Source organism: Sceloporus occidentalis, unplaced genomic scaffold, assembly GCF_023333645.1.
Source record: "Sceloporus occidentalis isolate IW3139 unplaced genomic scaffold, rSceOcc1.0.p SCAF_33, whole genome shotgun sequence".
NCBI classification, from domain to species: Eukaryota; Metazoa; Chordata; class Lepidosauria; order Squamata; family Phrynosomatidae; genus Sceloporus; species Sceloporus occidentalis.
Window position 1 is genome coordinate 10,992,234 of NW_028317013.1, and position 25,842 is coordinate 11,018,075.

Sequence of the window (25,842 nt, forward strand, 5' to 3'; positions counted from 1 at the left end):
GTGAGGTTTAAGAAGCTTATCATTCCTCCTCATACAGAGCTATCGTCTGCAATTTGGAATGTGGAGCATTTGTCACCTGAGCACCAGGAAGTTCCAGTAAAAAGAATAGTCACACTGCCTAACCGAATAAACAATCCTTACTTGTTTTCTGCTGTTAATGGACAAGTAAAAACAGAATCGAGTAATCCGACTTGTATATATGCTTGGAATGAGCAATTTACAGTGAAGACAAGAAAGCAGCATATAAGAGATGACTATAAAGTGCAATGAAGACTGGATGGCCTCTCTGCCACCTGGTCTCAGTACGTTGCCCTTGTCAAATCTGGCAATACCAGGTATTTTTCTTTCTTTCTTTCTTTCAATACTTATGATGTAGACATGCGGTTTTATGATAAAGAATATATGCAAAATAATATAATTTGTTTATCCATAAGCAGTATGGACTGTACAGTGCGCATATACTTTTTTGTAATGCTTTTACAAAGTTTCTTTTATAACTAGTGTAATGTAAAGTTGTAGTTGTAGAGAAACGAGTTGCCATTGATAAACTTTACTATGCACTTTAGATTATAATGAACAGTGTGGGTTTTCTATTTCATATTTTCTACCATAAATAGTTTTGCACATAGTTTGTCATAGTTTCTAGGGTGTTTCCCTTAAATGTCGTTAAAGGAAACTTATGATTTTCCTAACCATAAAATGTTTGAATGTGTTTTTTGTTTTGGTATAAGCTATAATGGAATTAAAACACTATGTTTTTACAATATGCATTACATGGGCTATCACCGAAATACAGAGTTTCATTTGTTGGATTTGTAATATCTATATCCTCCAGCATATACACTATAAAAGCTTCCTCATTACTTTGAGCCGCTTCATAACATTCATTGGTGGCTTTTGATGTTACACTTGGTGTAACGTAAAATGAGAAAGGTTTGCAAGGGAGGAGGCACTTAGGGGGCAGACAATCTTGGTAACTCCCTTGTACAATTGTATCTGTACAACACAAAGTGATGAAGGACAGTATGAAAAGGGTGTATATGGAGAAAAACCAGTGACCAGTATACTTCCCTTTGTTTTTGCTTGTCACTTGTCCCGGATACCCAGCTGCAGCCCGTACAAAACACTCTCCGGGTGTTTTTTTAAACAGAAAAAAGGACGCTAGGGGGCGTGTATACCGGTTGGGGAATAAAAGATAAAAATAAAGCAGAAGACAAATGATTGTGTAGTATTTTGTGCAAATCGAAAACGCTATACGTATATATAATGCACTCACAATCTGTCTAGGCTTTCAAGCATCATAAAGCATCCAGTCCTCCAGGTAGGTATATTATAGGAATATGTAACGAAACAGAAGACAAGTGGAAACCACAATGGTGTTGTATCTAACCACAGTGTAACCCGCAAATGTAGAGAGACACTTACACTTACTACGAGGGTATGACACACATCAGATGTATATTCCTTGTCTTCTTCCTTCGTGCTGGATGTTTCTCAGTATTCCATGGAAATGAACTGGTGCTTTAAGTCGGAATAGAGGTAGGTCCACACTGTATTCCAGTATAAAATTATTTATTGGGCTATGTGCCAGAAAAATAAAAAAGTTTAACAAATATCCGCTCAGGGATGTTAAAATCTATAAATTAAAATCCAAGTAAAAAGAGCTCTGTAAAAATCCTCAACGCGTTTCGCCTGGTAGGCTTCCTCAGGAGTATCTTCTTCGTTTGATGTATGTTCCCTTTTAAAAGTGCAGGGCGCCATCGTGATCTGCCGGCGTCTGACGTCATTCCGTACATCGTCGACGATCCATCTGTCCTCTGACCCTCCGTGCGTGCCGTGTAGATGCCGTGGTAAGTAGAAAAAACTTTGTTCATTCATTTTCACCGGACGTGTCTCCGCCTCTTATTATGCTGTCCAGCAGCATTTGAATGAAAATAGTATTGTGCTAGGGATGGGACGTATCGGGACCATCAGACGTAACGGGGGAAGATACTTATATAATTGGTATATGCCATTTCTCGGATGCGGGGGGTTAATATAATAAAAAGTGAATATCGGAAACTTCAAACGGAAGGAATAGAAGAGGTGAGGGTGACGAGTTGTACTCGTACAATGCATATTATAGCATAACATATAGGTGTATAGGGGCTGTTGGACGTGGCTAGTAATGTGATACTTAGCCTTTTGGGGTGTATAATGTATTTAAAGAATGGGTTCCAAAGGGTCGAAGGAGGAACAAAAAAAGGGGGGAAAAAAATAAAAAATAAAAAAAAAAACCCCATAGAAGGAGGGTCATATCGGGAGGGACACCAATAAAGAAAGGATCATAACGTGCAATGTGTAATGTATAGATGTATAAATTATGTGTTTGGCTGTATCTATAAATTATGTGTTCAAAACATTGAATTATAATAGATACAGCCAAACACATAATTTATACATCTATACATTACACATTGCACGTTATGATCCTTTCTTTATTGGTGTCCCTCCCGATATGACCCTCCTTCTATGGGTTTTTTTTTTGTTTTTTTTTCCCCCTTTTTTTGTTCCTCCTTCGACCCTTTGGAACCCATTCTTTAAATACATTATACACCCCAAAAGGCTAAGTATCACATTACTAGCCACGGCCAACAGCCCCTATACACCTATATGTTATGCTATAATATGCATTGTACGAGTAGAACTCGTCACCCTCACCTCTTCTATTCCTTCCGTTTGAAGTTTCCGATATTCACTTTTTATTATATTAACCCCCCGCATCCGAGAAATGGCATATACCAATTATATAAGTATCTTCCCCCATTACGTCTGATGGTCCCGATACGTCCCATCCCTAGCACAATACTATTTTCATTCAAATGCTGCTGGACAGCATAATAAGAGGCGGAGACACGTCCGGTGAAAATGAATTAACAAAGTTTTTTCTACTTACCACGGCATCTACACGGCACGCACGGAGGGTCAGAGGACAGATGGATCGTCGACGATGTACGGAATGACGTCAGACGCCGGCAGATCACGATGGCGCCCTGCACTTTTAAAAGGGAACATACATCAAACGAAGAAGATACTCCTGAGGAAGCCTACCAGGCGAAACGCGTTGAGGATTTTTACAGAGCTCTTTTTACTTGGATTTTAATTTATAGATTTTAACATCCCTGAGCGGATATTTGTTAAACTTTTTTATTTTTCTGGCACATAGCCCAATAAATAATTTTATACTGGAATACAGTGTGGACCTACCTCTATTCCGACTTAAAGCACCAGTTCATTTCCATGGAATACTGAGAAACATCCAGCACGAAGGAAGAAGACAAGGAATATACATCTGATGTGTGTCATACCCTCGTAGTAAGTGTAAGTGTCTCTCTACATTTGCGGGTTACACTGTGGTTAGATACAACACCATTGTGGTTTCCACTTGTCTTCTGTTTCGTTACATATTCCTATAATATACCTACCTGGAGGACTGGATGCTTTATGATGCTTGAAAGCCTAGACAGATTGTGAGTGCATTATATATACGTATAGCGTTTTCGATTTGCACAAAATACTACACAATCATTTGTCTTCTGCTTTATTTTTATCTTTTATTCCCCAACCGGTATACACGAGCGCCCCCTAGCGTCCTTTTTACAATTGTATCTGTGCAAGTTTTCTTAAACATATTCTAGAACTCTAACAGATTGCATATTCCCATGTCCATTTGCCAGAACCATGGGCATCCACAGGATTTTTTTTTTTACGAGGGGGAGGGGGCAAATATCCTTCTCACCTTTCTTCTCTCTACCTCCTTACATCATCTCCATGACCTACCTTTATTTGCTCAGGAGAGGGGTTTCCTAGTGGGAGGCAAATGCTATTAACCCGTCGATAGGAAATATTATATGACCATGATAGTAGTAGCTAAAACTAGCACGTCCCTGTGCAACATGAGAACTAGTTTACAATAGCTGGGGTGGTAAAGATTAGCCACAACTGTCCCAGTCTCATTTGGGGCCCTCTTCTCCTTTTGCACCCCTTTGTTATAGTGTGTGATTTTAAATGATTTTACTGCCTTTGTTATAACAGCGCTAAGGAATCTGCTGATGCTATATAAATAAATGTAATTGTGTTCAGCCAGTTATGGCTGACAGTATCTCATGGGAGCTGCAAATAGTGTGTAGTGTAGGCCACCCCAACCCCAGTCTATAACTACACGTTCCGTGAAGTTCACGCAGTAATATGTCTGCTGAACAGGGGTGTACCTAGAGTATTTGGCACCTGGGGCAGATCCTGTATGTGGCAGCGCCCCCCCCCACACACACTTTAAAACTGCATAGCTTCTATCTTTATATATTGGCGCAGACATTGATGGTGGTACAGCATTACTGTTATCACTATATACTGAGGCAGACAATCACAGTGGTACAGCATAACATCTATCACTATATACTGAGGCAGACATTGACAGGGTAAGTAACAAACCAAAATTGGACAAAAATTAAATAACAATATTAATATATATATATATATATATATATATATATATATATATATCATTAACAGCAATCACACTCCTATCATGCCCAGGCATACCCAGGTTCTAGCATTTACTGGTTGCCTGGCCATGATAGGAGTGTGATTACTGTTAGCAATTATATATATATATATTAATATTGTTATTATTATTCACATGTGAACTTGGCACTGAAGGCATAGAATAAGACATACAAATCCCATATTTGCAGGTATACAATAATAATGTATGGACATATAGCAGTGCAGGTACAGATCAACTGGAAATCACATAAAAACTCAGCAATGAAGGTATAGATAAAAACCCCTAAATTACAGGCATAGATGACAGCCCTGGCGTCCATACTGCACACATAGAACCTGACCAGCGCCCAAATTACACACACATAGGACTTACCATCTTTGTCCCCAAACAGCCCAGCATGAGTCAACTTTGTCCCCAAACAGCCCGGCCTGTGCCATCTTTACCTTTCCACAAATCAATTATACATCTATGATACACACAAACACTTTTACAGTCACTCACTAATTCACACTTTCATTCTCATAATTAATTCACACAATAATTTCTCTCACTCATTCACACAAACTCATTAATTATCTCCCTCATTCAGACAATTCATCCACACATTCAGTAATTCTCTCACTCATTCACACAATGCACCCACACATTAATTCATCTACCTCCTCTCCCTACCTACCCCCTCCCTCCCCACTATCTACCCCCTCCCTCCCCACTATCTACCCCCTCTCCCTCCCTTCTCACTATCTACCCACTCTCCCTCCCTTCTCACTATCTACCCCCTTCTCCCTCCCTTCTCACTATCTACCCCCTTCTCCCTCCCTTCTCACTATCTACCCCACTCTCACTATCTACCCCCTCCCTTCTTACTATCCACCCCCTCCTTTCTCACTATTCACCCCTCTCCCTTCTCACTCTCTACCCCCTCTCCCTTCTCACTATCTACCCCCCTCTCCCTCGTTTTTTACTATCTACCCTCTGCCCCTCTGTAGTTAAAGGCAAACAGGTTTTGCACTTACCATTCTGCGGTGGGAGTGCGACACCTCCGTCTCCCTACTCTGCCGCTCGCTGCTTCACTGCTGAGCGCCGGAGTATGACATCATATTCCGGGGCTCAACATTCCATGCCGGCACCGCAACGGAGTTAGAGGCCTCGCGGAGGAGACTGAGGGGTGCTGAGCGGTTGCTAGGCGCCTCTCTCTCTCCTCCGCGTAAAAAAAAAGTGACAAGGCTGCCCAGGACCTGGGCAATCTTGGACATGTGGTCACCCTAGCCGTGGCACCCCCCTGATGAGTGGCACCCGGGGCGGACACCCCCCGCTAGGTACGCTACTGCTAAATATTATTGTAGATAATATTCAACATACGTTAGTGTTTGTTAGTGTCTATAGAGAAGCAGCTGCCAAAATGAAAAGGAGGAGGCCAGCTAGAAGAACAGAGGCTGAGAGCAGACCAAACCACCAGGTATTTTTTCTGCCTAGTTAACCTACTCTAAACGGCCTACTGTTTCTCGCTCCCTTGCTGCTTATTCAGTCGGCCTCCAGACGCCCATACCCAGAGCATACCTCCCAAGTATCCCAGTTGTCACAGGACTTAAATGTATCATGGAAATATAGATTTTAGCAATGCAACCCATTAAATGTGTATTTAAATTGCTATCCTAATGGATCTACTAGCCTCCACTTTATAACTTGTTATACTGATGCTGACCAAGATGCAGCCATTTTTTCTCTCATATTTTCTGGTGGCAACCAATGTTCCCTCTAATTTTTCTTGGGTGGTGTGCGCAGAATATTTCTGTTGTGCAAAATTTTCCCAGAGACAAAGTTTTGTGCGCACAATATGCTTCTACAGTCCATATAAAATAAAATAAAAATTTTATTGGGAAAAACTGCATAGCTTCTGTCGTTAGGCAACCATAACACCTATCACTATATACTGAGGCACACATTGACTGGGGTACAGCATAACACCTATCACTATATACTGAGGCAGACATTGAAGGTGTTGCAGTATACTGTTATCATTATATACTGAGGCAAATATTGCCAGTGGTGCAGCATAACTGTTATTACCGTATTGGCTCGGATATAGGCCGCACCCTAAAAGTTAGGTGCTTTTTTAAAGAAAAAAAATTCTTAGTAAAAAAAAAACCACTTACATATGCTGCCACTCTGCCCCCGCGAGATATGCTGCTACTCTGCCCTTCCCAGACATGCTGCCACTCTGCCCTCCCCAGATATGCTGCCACTCTGCCCCCCCGAGATATGTTGCCACTCTATCCCCCCCTGAGATATGCACTCTGCCCCAGAGATGTGCCCCCCCGAGATATGCTGCCACTCTACCCCCCCTGAGATATGCTGCCACTCTGCCCCCAAGAGGTCCCCCCCCTAGACTTACCGGTGCAGACTCCCCGGGGTCTTGCAGGGCCGGCGGGGGACAGCTACGCAGTACGCGTACTCAACTTCCGGTGCTGGCACTTCCGCCGTGGGAAGTGCTGGCAAGGAAGATTGTTAGCGTAAATCGCGCAGACGTTCACCGGCTGCGGCGATGCAAGCGTTAACAACCTCCGCTGCCGGCACGTCTGCATGATGTGCTTTAACAATCTCCCTTGCCGGGACTCCCCCAGTGGGAATTCCCGGCAAGGGATATTGTTAAAGCACATCGTGAAGACGTGCCGGCAGCGGAGGTTGTTTATGCTCGCAGCGCCACTGCCGGTAAACGTCTGCGCGATGCGCTTAGACAATTCCCCCGTGGGAAGTGCTGGCAGGGGGGGCTGTGTGAGCACATCCGAGAGTAGGAAACAGGTCCCCTGCACCGCTGCGGGGATCTGTATCCTAACCCCGCTGCCTACCCGGCGCCCGGGACTGCATGTCCCGGGCGTCAGGCGCTAGACCCCGAATATAGGCCGCACCCCCACTTTAAAGACTTAAAGTGGGGGGGGGGGAATGTGGCCTATATTCGAGCCAATACAGTATATACTGAGGCACTCATTGACGGTGGTACAGCATAACTGCTATCATTATATACTGAGGCAAACATTGACGGTGGGGCAGCATAACACCTATCACTATATACTGAGGCAAACATTGACGGTGGGGCAGTATAACACCTATCACTATATACTGAGGCACACACTGACAGTGGTACAGCATAACACCTATCACTATATACTGAGGCACAGCACAACACCGATCACTATACATTGAGCCAGACATTGCCAATAATGTAGCATAACCCCTATCACTATATACTAAGCCAAACATTGATGTGGTGAAGGCCTACCGCTTCAGTGTCTGGCTTAGTATATAGGGATGCACCAAAATGAAAATTCTGGACCGAAAATTCAGCATTCACTTGACCGAAACTGAAAATGACACACCAAAATTGGACAAAAAAACCAACAACAATATATATATATCTATATATATATATATATATATATATATTTATAATTGCTAACAGCAATCACACTCCTATCATTCTCAGGCAGCCAGTACATGCTGGAACCTGGGCATCATATTAATGTGATTACAGCCTCCCTATGCCATGCTATCCCCCCCCCACTTACACATCACACACACACTCATTCACAAACATTCAGCATAAACTACACCCATCACTCTCACACACTTACTAATCCACTCTCACTTAATGTTTTCCTACCTTTCCTCTGTTAGTTACCTTTCCTCCACCTCTTCGTTCTTCCTCTTGCCTCTTCTTCTTCTGTGTCCTGTCCTTCCGGTGCAGTAAAGACGGTGGGCGTGGCTTCAGTGCTATGCGCCGGGATATGACATCTAACCCCGACGCACAGCATCAGTTGCCGCGCGCATCGCAAGGGAGCAGGATCAGAGGTCTGTGTTACCAGACCTCCCGCTCCCTTGATTGCTCCTCCAGCGGCGGACATTACTGTCCGTCTCTGGAGGAGTGCCAGCATCACCCTGGACGGACTGCCTGCCCCCCCAGCTCCCAGTTAGGTACTGTGCGCACAAGTTTAGGACGTGTGTGCTCTCTCAAAACATTATGTGCGCTCACTCAAGCACACAGCTTAGAGGGATCACTGGTGGCAACTAGGTTAGCACTTTACTAATTCTGTAGCACTGGGGGTTGAAACCAATTGTCAAGCAAGCTACTTGTTCTTATTGCCCTATAACTTGCAAAAAAAAACATTAAAACATTTCTAAACTCAGGACAAGTATAAGACTCTATTTAGCAGTTTTTATTAGCTTTTGTAGATGAGTAAAATATCTTTCAAATAAAAGTCATTTTTTAAGCTGGTTTATCGTATTTTTTATAATTTTTTATAGTAAATAGATGATATGATCAAAATAATGGTGTTAAAAGAAAGCCCCTTTTGTCCTAAAACTATATAATTTGTGTTACGGTAAATGAGAGAGAAGAAAATGACAGCAAAACATGAGCTGTTAAAACAGCCATTGTCATGAAGGGTACAAACATATAAAAACAGCTCAGTAACCCCCTTAAGGGGTAAAGGATCTGTTAGAGGGAGGGGAAGTCGGCAGAGCGTGAACAACGGAGGAAATAGATCCTAGAACCCAGGGCTTCACCCAGAGGCTGTGGATCAAATCCAAAGTGTTCCTAGGTATGCTATCATATCTGAAGGAGGTGGGTGGTATATGTATCTTTTTTAGCCCCACTAAGCCTTTACAAAGAACCCCATTAAAATAAACCCATAATAATAATAAATATTCTTTTTTATTACACTTATGAAGCAAAATCAAGTATTACTCATAAGTATCTCTCATTTTCTAAAATAGTAAACTTCAGCAATATTTTGCAAGGTCAAAATATACACATATAAAATATTTGTATAACATGGCCCATTGTAGATGTCTGGACCACAACAGCAATAAAACATAATTTGATGTCAGATGAGAACAATTGGGCCTATCTGGTCTGCCAATGTTGTAAAGACTTAAACCCTAATCGGTCCTTGGTCTAGTCATTGATTCAGGATAGCTATATGTTTATCCTATGCATATTTAAATTCCCTAACAATATCTTACGTCTAACACTTTTGCTGGGAGGCTGTTCCAATTGTCTACAACCCTCTTAGTAAAGTATAACTTCCTTACATTATATCTAAGTTTCTGTCCTTCTAGTTTTAAATTATGAGCTCTTGTTCTAATATTTCTGATTCATTTTTAATAAACTTTCATCCAGTACTTAATTAAATCCATTTATATATGTAAATGTTTATATATGTCTCCTGCTGACAAAGACGAGACCAGACTGTCATAAGACACCTTCTCTCCTCTTGATCACGGAGCACAAAGATAATCTTTAATAAAATAGGCAGCTTTTTTTTTTTTTAAATCTTGTTTATTGACATCTGAGATCCAAAACAAAACATGTCGTTCAATGTATGAAAATGAGCAAGTTACAGTGTAAAACACGGCTCCAATGTCAGAGCAGAACGGAGCAAACAAATGTACAGTCCAATCAGAGTAAAAATAGGCAGCTTTTTGAGCTGCTTTGCCTCTGCAAGGGCCAGGTGAAATGTACCATTGTAATCCATGTGTAAGTGGGTGCTCAGTTCTGTACTTTCCTTAATATAAAAAGGCTTTAATCCCCATTGTTCTACGTCAGTATGCCTCTTTTTGACAATTTAATCAAGCTGATTACCTGGTGCAATAATTCAATTAATTTACAATATGTATAAAGTAATGTTATTTGACATTTGGATGTTAGTGTAGCAGGATTTTATGGCTGGATTATTGAAAGAGATTTCTGCTAAGAGGCTAATCTTCTAATTAGAGGATCTATTGTAGACTGTTAATGACCTGAGCCCAAGGACTTCATTTACGATTCTGTTAAAATGTCTACCCAGTTATCTAAATATAAAGGTTATGCTGGCATTTTGTATGTGCTGAAAATGTAGTTTATAAAACATCATTTTTATAATTGTAATCAGTTTTATTGTTGCAAGGGAATGTTCAATCACATTCACAATAAGTGCTATACAACTGCGTACAGTATGTGGTATCTTATCCAACTTGTCTTTATTAAAACACTTTGTTTAATTTTAACAAAAAATGGTTTCCAATCTTTTTTATGCATAAACAATTTATAGTATAGAACATAGGTACCTATAGAACATAGGTACCTATTCAAAAGGAAAAAATGGGTGCATGCAAAGAGTTAAAATACCAGCATTTGAAATACCCTGGGCTGTCTAGTTTTCAAAAATATATGATTTAATGGGATAAACTGAATTGGCAGCTTCAAAGATCTCCTAAATAGGACATGGGGCAGAATTGTCACCATGTCAAAATTTCTTTTTGAAAAACTGAATTGTGCATGTAACGGGTTCACCAAGGGAACTGTAGTCACTCCCATAATCTGTGGGTAGCAGTCTTGCTTTCAGTCCTCCCCATGGGCCCCAGTGACGGGCAGTTCCCAAACACAGTCATATATCTCCTTTTTCGGGGGGAGACTGATGTCGGAGAAAACCCCAGACGGTTTTGCACCAAAGTCAGTCTTTAGATCTGGACCACTATTGCCAGCCACAAATTGGTACTTTCAACAAAAGAGCATTACTCACCCAGCCGCACTCTGCTTCTCCCAAATAACGTAACCAAAGTGTCTGGGGTGAGGGAAGGGAGCGGGCAGAGGCCAGCTGCGCTCTGCCCGGTTGTTTGTGCTTCTGGTGGGGGCACAATCCTCACAGGCTCCACCTCCTGTGGGGTACGCTGCTGAACACGGTCAAAAAGTTCTCAGTAGGCCTGCTCCAAGATCCATTCTTGTTAAACCAAATAATCGAAATCAGCCCACAGGTCGGGCAGGTAACAGGGCACATCTGCGAGAATCCCTTCCCTGAACTCCTGGATCTCCTCGCATCAATACTTCCATGGGCTCTCAAATTCTAGGGCCTCCTGTAGGCTTTCCATTATCAATCCCGGGCCGCCGAAGTCATTGCCCTCTGGCAGGTAGTCATCCTTCAGCTCTGGACACCACTGTGCGGCCTGCCAATACAGGTATCCACAATCCACAGTCATTTCAAGTGGAAGCAACTTCTCCAACTCAGCCACCAAGTCCTCTTGGAGCTGTTCTCCCAGGTACGGCATTTACCAATCTAGTTGTAGCACGTACTATTTGTTGGAGGATGGGCGGACCATTCCCCGGACACCCTGGTTCACTCTGAGAGCCTCCATCCAAGCATTCACGTAGCTCGCAACTCTGCTGCACACCAACACGTCCTGTAGTGTTGGAACCATCTTAAGGTTGCTGCTGGTATACCCACTGGTACTCTGCTGGGACATTTGCAAGGAGGATCCCGCTGCTGCCACCAGTGTAAGAGGTTCACCTAGAGAACCGTAGTCACTCCCAGAGATCAGGGAAAAGAAAAAATGTCGGTGCGCTAAGCTAGTCTCAGGCTCAAATAATACAAATGTATAATATGAGGCCTACCAAACAGTGTGAGCATGCTGCAAATACAGTGTGCTGGCTGTACAATGTATACAAAAAACAAAATACTGTCTGCGCTTCTCACCCTAATAAAGTTGGCAACAAATATATAAACATAATATAAACGAGAGGTTTTGGTTATATGAATTGGCCAAAGCATAATTAAGCTCACCCGCCAAGTCAAGGCACACTCTCAATAGGGTGAGATCCTACTCTCACCTCCTACATAGTGGGCACACAAAGCAGTTTGTACTGCTACCAAAACCTTATTGATGTGTTGGGGGAGGTGCAATTAAACCTCCTCCCATTTAACCCCTGGACAGCAAGCTGCAACCAGACTGACGAGGAGCCAACAACCTCAAATATGTGCAAACAGGGAAAAGAAAAAATGTCGGTGCGCTAAGATAGTCTCAGGCTCAAATAATACAAATGTATAATATGAGGCCTACCAAACAGTGTGAGCATGCTGCAAATACAGTGTGTTGGCTGTACAATGTATACAAAAAACAAAATACTGTCTGCGCTTCTCATCCTAATAAAGTTGGCAACAAATATATAAACATAATATAAACGAGAGGTTTTGGTTATATGAATTGGCCAAAGCATAATTAAGCTCACCCGCCACGTCACTCCCAGAGATCACCCAGATGTATCCTCGTGCTGTCCCCGAAATTCGCTTCCAGCACCAGTCAGCATAAACACCTTTAATGGGTCTGGAAAATGTTGTCACAATATTTTTATACATTCCCCAGTCATTTGTTTCTGGGTTTTTTTTATTCCACAAGGGGAGATAGCAGGATGCAACTTTTATGCTGCGGTGTTAAGCAGCCCCCAAATGAATAACAGAGCACAATTTATTATTGAAATGCTGAATATCTGGGGTCAGTGAAGCAAACACAAATTAGATGTTAGGGTTTATTTTAGTAATATTGTTCTTATTTTAACATATTATATTGCTTTCATATTGGAAATGGCCATCAATGATTACACAACCTTATTTTTTTTTAGGCTCACATGATTCATTTAGCTTTTGGGTTGATGAAAAGTCTCCAGTTGCGCCAGATCAGGCAACGTCAATCAAACGTTTAGCAAAAATATCTTTGGTGAAAAAATTAATGAAGAAATGGTCTGTTACCCAAAATTTAACATTTAAAGAGCAGCTGGAGTCAGGCATTCGCTATTTTGACCTACGTGTATCTTCAAAACCAGAGGAAACTGACCAAGATATTTACTTTATACATGGCTTATATGGAATTAAAGTATGGGATGGACTAACAGAGATTAATCAGTTTTTGACAATTCACAAAAAAGAGGTTGTTTTGTTGGACTTCAACCATTTTTATGCAATGGAACATGATCATCACTTGTATCTTGTTAATCTTTTGCAAGAAGCTTTTGGAAGTAAGCTATGTGCTGCTGAATGTGTAGAGAACATTACACTACAACATCTGTGGGCTAAAAAATATCAGGTAACAAAACCACAATTTTAATTCAAATTTTCATGTTGTTTTGGATTCTTCTCCAAATAATTTTGTTGTCAGCTATTTGTTTTTGTATGAATATTTTAAGAATTAAGAAAAGGTTATTGACATACTTTTGTTGAACTAGAGATATAGGGAATGCAGGATGTTATCTAATTCCTGCCACAAAGTTGTGAGCTGCCATTCAGGCGACTACAGTTTTGCAAAAATTTGAAGCATAGTTGCTGAGAATGTTAACTGTATGAATAAAATATGCATCTGGGATACAACTGAGACAGGTCTTGGCCTATAGATAAACATGATGTAATTTGTTAATAATAGTAACGATAATTAAAAAGGGTCTGCTGATAAGTCAGCCATAGAATGTCACTGTTAATAGAATTTTGCAGTTTAGAAAATGTCTTGAAGTATCACAATGTACAAAATTAATTGGGTAGGTGGGATTGATGAGTGCCCTAGGTGTGACAAGGCTTTCTTCCACCTGCCCATTATACTTTGCAGGTCCTTACTATAGAGGTTGATTCATTAGGTGGCCATGTAATAAATGGTTTTCTATTTTTTAATCATTAACTACAATTATTACATCTTATATCAGTAATCAGACTCCAGAACTATAAATCAATATAGTGTATACAGTATAGTTCAGCATGATAGATGACAATGTTGCCTGGCACCTGACTCCAGGTGTAATAGTGAGGAAAAGTAGAGGGAAAGTGAGGTGAACCACAGCTATAAGGTGCAGTAGAACAAAAATGGCAGGGTTGTTGTGTTGGTTAGACATAGCCTTAAAAGTGGGAGCAAACGGTTTTCTTAAATGTGCATTCCGGTAATCATATGAATTTTATTTCACATTTTATTTTTGCATGTAGATATATATAGATGGATTGATCAGTATTTTTTATGCATTTGATGTTTCTGTCTGGCCCCTCAGCATTGTGCATGTACCAGTCCTTACCTCCAGCCAGGGCCAGCACTGGCTTGTGTGAGAATTTCAAGGGGTCCAATGAGACCCCGTCCTCACATGTGGCAAATCCTGGAGAGAAGAGACTTAATACACTGCAACTCTGGCAACTTGTTTTTTATTTGCAGGTAAAGAGTTTATATTAAAGTAATTATTAAGTAATATTAGGGGACAATTAAGACATTTTATGGATCTTAATGTTAGCTGAGTGTCCTATATAATTTAACATTTTCTCACTTTTCAGTGCTTACAGATTTAGCACAATCCCCTAAGCATTTGCCTCATAAATACCCTGTACCTTCTAGGCTTTTAGAAGATATGTTTGGCCGAATATGCACACTAACACTATACACTACCCCCCCACACACTCTAACTGAATACGTTAACACTGACACACTCGCTCTAACACCATAACTTTACAATCGTACTCTAACACCATACGCTTACACACACACATATTTTAGCACCGTATGCTAATATACAAACACACACTAACACTATACACTCACTGTAACACCATATGCTTTCTAACAGCATTTAATAACACTAATTTCACACCATTACACTGTTTACTACATAACACACAGTGTTTGTGTGTGTGTAACACACATACGCTTTAACACCATATGCACATTTTCATCTTGTATAGAGCCTGTCATCAAAGCAACGCGCACACACAGTGCGAGTGGCCTTGTTTCTTACAATTTATGAATGCATATTAAAGTACTTTTATATGTATTCATCGTTGGTGAGGCTGTTTAAGGCAGAACATAGTCCTTTTTAGTGTTAACATGCAATCTTCTGTTTTCCTCCATGCTCAAATGTAATATTCCCGACCTGTATTTGTATTTGTAGTTTTAATGTTAATGCTTACAGAGTAATTTAAATATTTATTATTGGCAGTTAAACTATAGCTATTCAGTTAGATTTGTATGTAGCTAGCAATTAATCAGTGATTTGCTTTTCTGCAAAGCTGTTTCAATTATTTCACCTTGAGATTTACTGTATGGCAGTCGGTTGGATATAAAGTACATACTTTTGAAAACGGTGCAGTCTCTTGAGGATAGACGTGTATCTCAGCATACTTGTGACAGCAGGGAAATAATTCTTCCTAGTGAAACCTGATGTTATGATAGTCTTACATGAAAGGTTTCTGAGGAACAAATGTTCTATAGCCCTAAATGTCACAAAAAATGTATATTTTAATTTTACATAGGGCACAAAATCACATAACACTTCTCAGTAAGATCCTAGTCCTAAACCCTTAAAGCAAATGATCTAAAACATTTGAAAGGAGTATAAACCATAAATAGTACAAAATGTATGGTTATTTAAATGATTTGTTTGGTAGTTGAGTGGCTAATGCAAATATAGAATATTATAATTTACTTTTTTTTCTAATATAATTAGGTTCTGATCTTCTATCACTACAATATATGGAATGAATATTCATTTCTGTGGCCAGGAAATAAAATACCAGCACCATGGGCGAACACAACAAATGTAAACAAGTTAATTCAGTTTTTAGAGACAACACTTGGAGAACGCTCAAAAAGAGGGACCTTTCATGTTTCACAAGCTATTCTCACACCAAGGGCAAAAACTATTTTTCGCGGGTTAAAATCAGGATTGAAAAATACACTTGTTCACAGGTAAGTCTCTTTCTATATAAATCATTTTACTTGGTATGACTACACAAAATCTCCACACACAAAAACAAGTATCTGTTTAGACCTTCTCTGCTACTATTACTACTTCCACAAAGCTCTTCTAACTCAGTAGCCTAAAATGTTTTAGCTACTGAAGTTAGCAGGGCTATATGGAGAGTAGGGTGCTTAGGGATTTTTAGGAATCGCTAAATGAATTGGTTATTATCTTAAATTGATTGATGTAGTAAAAGTTAAGTTTAAATTTTCAGTAAGTACTTACTCAATTAGTGTGTATAAAACATTCACACACTAAATTTAAAAATGGGGATTGAGATTGAATACACATAGTAAGATTTTGGTCACTAGGGCATAGGTGGTTAATGAAAATTACCTTTTAAACTAATAAATCTCTCCTCCAGTTAAGAAATGCCAAGAGGAATTGGCTCATGCTTGCACTTTTCCCAGAACACCTCTACTAGATTGCAGCTGCCCACTGGACATTTACCTGGTCTGCCCTTGACAGGCGCATAGTCTAATGTGCCCCAGATTAACCGTACCCACAAACCAACATTTCCCCAAAACGACACGCACACCTTTATTGAGTGCAAATATAGTTTCCACAGCTTTATTAACAATTTACAATATTTAAAAGTCATTGTCATAACAGACCATCACAATTACACAGTGATAACACATTTCCCCTTCATAAACAGTGACCCCCAATTATAAACATATTAGCCGTATGAACATTGGCAGCACCACATTAACCCAGACTAGCGAAATTTAAACGACCAATCAAAGATTGCAACCAATGCAAAGTCACCTTACAAGTGCCAATAACTTGTCCTGCGGAAGCCTACATTCACCTGCCACTGAATCGATCTTTGGAAAGCCAAAGCAAAGCATGCAGATTCTTCCACGATTGAGAACTCTGCCTGACAGGCATTCAAAGAAACAGCTCTCCCCGTCTGAAGGCCTGTTGCAAACGCCCTGGGCCCGCCACTGACCCTCTGCGACTCATACACTGCGCTCACGTCACCAGTGGGGCCAACTGTCACATTCATGCCACCCTGGACATCAGGGCCTGACACTCCAGTAACCATGATGCTCGCTGCCTCTGCTTCCGCCAACCTGACAGCACCCCCTGAGCTTCCAGGGCCCGCACCGCTCCATACCTGCCAGGTCTTCCTCACCACTCCTCCATGCCGCCATCACCCGCTCCAAACCACGTGGGGTCCGCACCGCTCCCTCGTATGCCAGCTCCGCTGCGCCCCCTGCTGTTCTCCCCGCCTCTGTGCTGGAGAGACTCCTCACACGTCATCCTCCCGACGGTGCTTGGGGGCTCAACCGCTCCGGAGGCCTCATTCATTTCACAGGCCGACCAGACAAAGGAATCACACTGTCCTGCAACATGGGTGCCAGCTGCTCCCTTAACCACCTGGTCCCCAGCAGCCATCCAAACCCCATCCAAATCCCCTCCAACAGCTCCTCAATCTCCTGCTCCATACCTACAAAACAAAGCAAAGGCTTCTCCAAACCTAAATCGTTCCAAATAAATAGACAACCCAGATTTGGAAAAACAGTTAAGTGAGTCTCTTACAAAATGGCTCCCACTTATATACCCCTAATGTTAGCAACACCCATAACAAAATTGCACCAATTAACTTAAACTACGCCTTCATGCACACCCACTAGATCTGTCAAGGCCCACTCCACTAACCTGTGCTGCTCCATGGGCTTCATTATGTATGGTTTCACTTTCCAGTGTTCTGAAACATATTTTTTGTGATTTTGACACTATTTATGGTAGGTGCTCTTCTTATTCAAAAATATACTCAATGTCCTCGGATTATGCTGAAATATGTTAAAAGTATAAAGCATCCATTGGTACTTGTATATTATCCAGGTGCCACCTGGATTATATTGTACAGGATTTACATAACACACCAAAAAGGAGCTAATCATTTTTTTTCAGGAAAAAAAGTATTCTTCCATCCAAACGTACATGCACCAAGTGATTTTGTCCTCAAAAGATAGTGCTCTGTATGGCAATGCAATAAACAGGCGTGCAAAAATATACCGTTACTCATACACAAACAACTGAGAGATTATGAGGTTCAGTTAAATGGTGTAATTAGAAACATTGTAAAAAACTCTTGACTATTCATCCAAAGTTACTTTGCAAAATTTATGTGGTGACGATTTATGAAACAAAATAGCCTCCAGAAATTGCCATGTGTTAAGAAATTGAATAAATACCTGCATGTAATATTGTTGTTTCGTAAAAAAAAATTATGTTGTGTGTATATATTATTTTAAACAAATAAAAAAAAATAGGTGGCTCTTATTTAATAAAAATCGACCACATCCAGCATTAACATTTTTAATTAGATGCGTCATTAACTTTTTGCAAGCCTTCACTTTTAGAAACAGAAAGCTTTCACAGTAAAAACAGACCTTTCAATATTCCTGCTTGTGATTGCTGACATTTTTGCAACATGTGTGCTTAAAATTAAGTCACTTTTTATGAGGATGTGTAATGAAAATGAATAGTTTTTAGTTGGATTATTGGAGTAGAAATGCCATTGATTTTATATTTAAACGTCTTCTTTATCTCTATTTTTTCTTTTAAATCCAGGAATCTTCCAATGATCTTGAACTGGGTAAAAATGCAGAAGCCAGGTGCCTTGGGTGTTAACATCATTACTTCGGATTTTGTAGAATTGGTTGACTTTGCAGAAACTGTTATTGGATTAAATTATCTTCTTTTAAAACGACAAAGAATTTAAGACCATAGCAAGCCGTTTTTTAAATTACTACTATTACTGTAAATACTAATGAAACTATATATTAAGGGCAGACAGAATCTATATGATGTCATATCAGTTTCTTAAGCCTTTCGCTGCTAAGCCGTTTCCCACCCTGGTGCTAAGGCAATTTTGAGCATTTTGCTGCAGCTCACCTTTAAACACATTTAGAAGCAAATTTCTTGGGAATAAACTATACAAACCATATATTGTTTTTTTCAGCACACCCAGTAGATTCCAAATATACCATTTTTATATGTGTATGTCTCATTAGGTTTGCAAAATAAAGCCAAATATGGGGAAAAAAGTGCATTTTTTCACTTCCGACTCAATAAAAACTAGTTTGTAATTTTATTTTTCTAAACTCTAATATCAAAACCTGTGTTGCTAAATATTTGTAGTAGGTAACCGGTCTAAAAAAATAAGAAATTCAGAACAGTAGACTGTGTTTTTCTAATATTTTATTGCTAAAAGTTCAATTTACTAGACTATAACAAAAGACATCTTTAAATTGAACGCATGGCTGCCGTCAATTAAACAGCTCTAGCTGCCTGGGATATTAAAATATGCCAACAAAACTATATATTTTAAGAAACTACACCCCCAGCTACAGCAAATGAGGTCTTATTTGTATTATTATCACAAATCTAACGTGCACAACAAATAAGTGAATATCACACACAAAAAAAATTTTAAGCGACAAGTTAATTTATGTATTACGCACGCCAGTCTTGTGCTACTAATACATGCAGCCCCTCATTTGATGTGAGAAGGGGTGTAGTTTCTGCAAATGTATACTTCATGCACCATAATTTAACTTCCCAGCTGTCTAGAGCTGTCTAATTGCATATCAAGTTAAAGTGGTCTAGACATCTGGGAAGTTAAATTAGGGTACATAAAGTACACATTTCAAGAAACTACACCCCTTGGAGCTTCAAATGAGGGGCTACATGTATTTCTAGGACAAAAGTTGAGTGCATAAATAATGATGGAATATGTCGCTTTGGCTAGAAAATATGTTTTTTCTAACCATAGCCACATGTTCATTTGTGTCTTGGGCACTCCAGGTGTATAGGGATTATGTCTGCAATTAAACAGCTAATTGACTAACCTAATGCTAAATTACCCACACAACCATTACAGACACTCAAATTGGTTGAATTAGCACATGGATAACCATGTGAGCAGTAATGCCACGTCAAGGCTTCAACCCTAATTACTGACCATTCACACGCCTTTCATATCTCCATTCACTCGCAGAAGCACACACCATACTTTCCATACATTCACTCAAAAAAGCACACACCATTCTTTCCCCTTACAATTCCAAACAAATTATTGTAAAGGGAGAAAAAAAAAACACTTTTACAGCAAAAATACGTTTTCCAGTAAAAATGCAAGGAGCTCCAGGGATGAGATGGTTACTCACCTACGATACAGGCTAAATGGCTGATTTTAATAATAGTTGCAGTTAATTTACAGTTCATCAGGATTTCAAAAATTGCCTCCCTCTACCATTGGCTAAATTTAACCCCATGATAAAAGGGATCATGGGATTAAAATGTAGTATCGGCCATTTTAAAAAGGCAATGTGACTTTTCATAGCTATATCACTGTGGTAACATTGGCTACCACAGTGATCATTTAGCTAGAATACTTAAACTTTTTTTTTTTAAACTAGTTTATTTTTAGATTATTTAATTTGGTGGTCTCTAGGCAATTTTGATCTTTATTTATCTGCCTTTAGAGAGCCCCAAATCATTTTTTTTAAAATTTTTACTTTTTTAACTTAATACTTTTTATTCTTCTTTTACAAGCCTTGTTGGGGGCCTGTAGCTGCTAAGATGCCTGAGATACAGGCATGTGGTGTGGTTAACACACCAAAATTGGACAAAAAAATCATATAAATAATAATATATAATTGCTAACAGCTGGGCGTCCAGGAGTGGACGAGAGCGGTCACTGTAAGTGGCCCCTCACAGAGGATCTGTACCATCGGATCATGGACTCGGAGTTCAGGGTTCAGTGGGAGGTAGTAGTGGGGGGTATCCATTCCAGCATTTTCTAATGGTTACGTCACGGAAAAGCCTGGGAATCTTTTTGTAAATTTATCTTTTGATAAAAATGTAACTTACGGGACACAATGCGCAGCCGTTTTTGTGGATTTTTACTATAAAATGGTAACAAAATCTCATATTAAAGCGGAACAGATTGATGACTTTTTCATTTTATTTAAACAGTTTGGTGTGTGGGGAGGGTATTTAATGGCCCTCTCAAGCAGCTTTACAGGTTAGGATTGTGTGGTTAGGGGGCGACGGTTGGATGTATTTTTCGTACAGCTCTCTTGTGGTTGAAAAACTACCCTTTACCCTGCTGAGCCCTCATAATACAGACCCCGTGGACAGATTCCAGGGCTTGTTATGTAAATCAGCCCCCAGACCCCAAATGAATTACATGATCAAATAAAAAACTATAAACGGTTTCTTTCTTTATTAACAGAGCTTGCAAGTAATAAATAATACAATGGTTTGGTTTTTTAAAAAACGTTTTTCTTTTTTAACATTTCTTCATGTTTTTTTTTCCCTTTGAGCAGCGGACAGGAAATGTACAGCTCAGGAACTTGAATCCAAATTTGTAGCCACAAAGTTGGAATACAAACAAAAAAAAATAAAAGGAACACACACAAGGCAGCGTCCCCCAAAAAAAGAATTAAAAAAATGGGGGGGTGTTTTAATACTAAAGTGGGGAGCAGCGGCTGCTGAATCCACCGCCCTTCATCAACACTGACATCTGCATTCAAGTTTCATTAAGGACATGAAAAGTTATTACAAAACAGAAATATATATTAATAAAACCGCTAAAACAAATTAACATGTGGGTTTGAACTTCAAAAGGTAACATTGCTGTGGGGGCTGTAACAGGACCCTGCCTTTTGTGCATGCGCTACACACAGACTACAATACACAATGACAATGTCTCCCACAAACACGCTCGGATTGGCGTGTCTCACCGGTTTGTAAAGTTGTTTGATTTTACATAATATACAGCTATTTTCTGTAGTTTTTCTTTTTTCTTCCTCTTTTACGATAAATAACTTGTACACGGAACTCACACGGAACGTTTGCAATAAACAGAAGCCATTTTTTAGCTTTATAATGAGAAACCATAATTGTGACCATTTTATTCCCTCTTCAAATAGCAAAATATAAATACAAAATACTAAAACTAAAATATCATTGCAGCATGCTTCTCTGAAGAAGTGGGTTTTAAGATTTTTCATGAATGTTGAAAGGGAGGGTGAATGCTGAAGGTTCAGTGGAAGTAGATTCCAGAGGTACGGGGAAGCACCATCTTGTAGATGGGAAAATGAAGAGGCGATAAGTGAGGAGGAGAGCCTTAGCCCATGGGAAGAACGTAAGGATCAAGTAGGGGAATATTTGCTTATGAGGACGGAGATTGTTTCATGTAAAGAAATGAAGACACTGTAAACTGTTAGTTTGAGGAATCATGTTAAACTGTATAACTACATCCAGGTCAGAGGTTGAAACAGGAAAACGGGAAGTACAAGGCAATGCAATATTGCCATAAACAAACTGCCACAGTATTTGCATAATAACTTCATAACATCTGCCCTTTTTTGCATTCAATCCAGAATTTGCAAGCAATTAACCTAAAACAGATCCTGAACTGTCTAACATATTGTGTTACTGGTAGATACACTACAGATCGAGTCTATCTGGTGGTCTGAAACTTGACCGCTATGCAGGGCCACAGGGATTTTGCCTGGGGAAGCTGATCAGCTCCAAAAGGTGTTGACAAGGGGCTGCCATCGTTCCTGGCTGGTGTGTTTGACACAGAAGAACATACTGGTACATGCGGCTGCATTATGTCATCCTCATTGTATATCCTAATGATATGACAGCAGTATTTTCTCTGGCTTGCTTACGTGGTCCAGTAGGACTAAGGGCATTGAGCGCCTCGGTAGGGTCTCGTGCAGGATGTTCATAGGTTTGTTCGGTGAGTTGTTCTGCCACTCGCAGGTCAACTCGATTGCGGCGATAGAGACTGCCTTCCACATCTACAAGATATGAGCGAGGAGCAACCCATTGAACACAGGTACCCAGTCTTCAGCGACCAGTCCTATCACCAGGGAGTGGCTTCATACGGATTGGTTCTCCAACACTTAATTCAGGTAGGTCTTTGGCAGAGACATCGTATGTCAGTTTGGAGATCTGTTTCGTCCGTCGCAATTTCTCCAGTACACCTGTTACAACACAAGGTTTAAGTCATTTGTTGGCCGCTGGCAATGAAGTCTTCAGTCTCCTTGACATCAAGTGCTGTGCAGGACTGCTGTCCATGCCTTTGGTTGGGGTGTACCTCCAATGTAGAATGGCTTTCCATGGGTCATTTCCATCATACTTGGCCTTCTTGCAAAGATTCTTTACTATCTTTACAGCTGATTCCGCTTTGCCGTTAGCTTGTGGGGGAAGAGGTAAGATGCTCAAACCTGCAATCTGTAGAGAACCGTCTAAATTGCTCACATACAAATTGAGGTCCATTATCCAAGATTACTCTGTCTGGCTGTCCATGACGTGCAAACTGTGCTTTACAATGCTTGATCGTAGTTTCAGCAGACAGATCGGGAAGGAGCTCAATCTCCCAAAAGTCAGAATAGTGATCAACAATTACTAGAAGATCTTGCCCTGCATAATTCAATAACTCCATGCTTACAATTTGCCAAGGTCAGGTGGGCAGCACATGCGACATCATGGCTTCTTTCTGTTGTGTCTATGCATATTCATTGCATGCTGAACAACGACTAACAAAGTCTCTAATCGCATTCTGCATGTTGGGCCAGTATAGGGCTGCAACTAACGATTATTTTCATAATCGATTAGTTAGCCGATTATTTTTTCGATTAAACAAGTAATCGGATAAAAAAAACAATATGCAAATTTGTCCTTTATTTAAAATAAAAATGTATAATTTACATTAAGATGTGTCATTAACACTTTTATCTCTATCACAATGGCATTTCTCTATTTGCCTTCTTATTTTACTGACATAATAATTAAAGCTATATTTTAAGGTACAAGAACCCAAAACACATTATTTCTCAAACTAAGTTTTACCAAAATACCAAAAAAAGTTTTACTAGTAAATATTAATTTATGTAAACTATTTTTTCATATTTAATAAAAACTGAGAAAAATGCCTCTTGTTTATATTTTCTTTTATTTGCCAACCTGCCCCCCAGTTATGCACATCTCACCCCCAGCTTGCCACTCTGCCCCATATATGCCTTATACGTCCTATATGCCACTCTGTCCCCTGATATGCCTTTTACCCCCGATATGCCTTATATGCCGATATGCACTCCGTTGCAGTGCCAGCGTTTCATGCTGGGTGTCGGAATATGACGTCATATTCTGGCGCTCAGCTGTGAAGCTCGCACCACAGCAGAGCGGGAAGACAGACGCCTCCCGCTCCCACCGCAGGACTCTGGCAACAAGGTAAGTAAGGATAATGAGAAGTAGGCAAAGGGGGTAGATAGTGAGAAGGGGCAGAGCGGGGGGGCAGTGAGAAGGGGCAGAGGGGGGACAGTAAGAAGGGGCGGAGGGGGCAGTGAGAAGGGGCAGAGGTGGTAGATAGTGAGAAGGGGCAGAGGGGGAAGGCAGTGAGAAGGGGGAGAGGGGATAGATAGTGAGAAAGGGGGAGAGGGGTTAGATAGTGAGAAAGGGGGAGATGGGATAGATAGCGAGAAGGGGGAGAGGGGGTACATAGTGAGAAAGGGGGGAAGGCAGTGAGAAGGTGGTGAGGGGGTAAAAAGTGATAAGGGGCCGATAATAAGAAGGGGAGGGGTAGATGGGGAGAGGGGGTAGTCTGAATGCGTACAAGAATAAATTAATTAATTTGTGGATGAATTGTGTGAATACATATGAGAATTAATGAATTAATGTGTGGATGAATTGTGTGAATGCGTACGAGAATAAATGAATTAATGTGTGGATTAATTGCTTGAATGATTTGTGAGACTGCATTAATGAATATGTGTAAATGATTTGTGTGAATGAGTGAGTAACTGTGCAAGTGTTTGTGTCTATCATGGAGGTTTAAGTGGTTTGGGGAAATGCAAAGATGGCACATGCAGGGCGGGCTGTTTGCCGACAAAGATGTCTTACACTGGGCTGTTAGGGGACAAAGTTGGCTCAGGCTGGGCTGTTATATGTGTGTAATCTGGGTGCTGATCAGGTTCTATGTGGGCAATGTGGACACCAGGGATGGCTTTGGGGTGTGCAACCTGCGATATATGCCTGTAATTTAGGGAGTTATCTATACCTTTAATGCTGAGTTTATATGTGAATTCCAATTGATTTATACCTGCAAAGCTGGGTGTGTGTTATTCTGTTGATCTGTATCTGGTACGCTCTGTTTCCATACATTATTATTGTATACCTACAAATAGAGGGTTTGTATGTCTGATTAATCTGCAACAGTTCATCCAGGTGCAGTTGAACTGTGTGTTGTGCACACTCAGGTGTACCACAAGCTGCTGTAGCTCTGCTAAGAGTGTCACTAATTTACATTTCAGGTCCAGGTTTATGTGTTGTTCACCCTTTTTTGGTATGAAGAATGATCCACAAAGGTTCTGTTAAGTCAACATTTATTTATTTCAGTTCTGTATCATGACACATTAGGTGCTTGCATTGCACTCTACTCTGGGTGTCTGCAGTTCTGGCTCTTGCTGAGGCATGATGTCACTTCCTGTTGTCTGACTCTTATGCATATTCATAAGGCTCAGCTCAGCACATCCTTCCTTTTCTAAACAAAACAACAACAACAAAAACATAATAATTGAACTATTGTTGCAAAACAAGATGTCTACATTTTCTGACACGTCAATCAACATATAACACATAAACTGAGTATAACACAAAATGAAGTAGAAATGAGTTTAGGGTCAGTTTGCAGTTA

General features: G+C 40.3%; 1 protein-coding gene across 1 annotated transcript; it reads left to right on the plus strand.

Annotated features, from left to right (window-relative positions):
* Nucleotides 1–250: 250 nt before the first annotated feature.
* LOC149298429 (PI-PLC X domain-containing protein 2-like) lies at nucleotides 251–18,849 on the plus strand. The gene is made up of 4 exons (XM_089487582.1): nucleotides 251–335; nucleotides 12,978–13,438; nucleotides 15,822–16,063; nucleotides 18,699–18,849. The coding sequence occupies exons 1-4, from the start codon at nucleotides 251–253 to the stop codon at nucleotides 18,847–18,849; spliced, it is 939 nt and encodes a 312-aa protein (XP_089343708.1).
* Nucleotides 18,850–25,842: the final 6,993 nt, after the last annotated feature.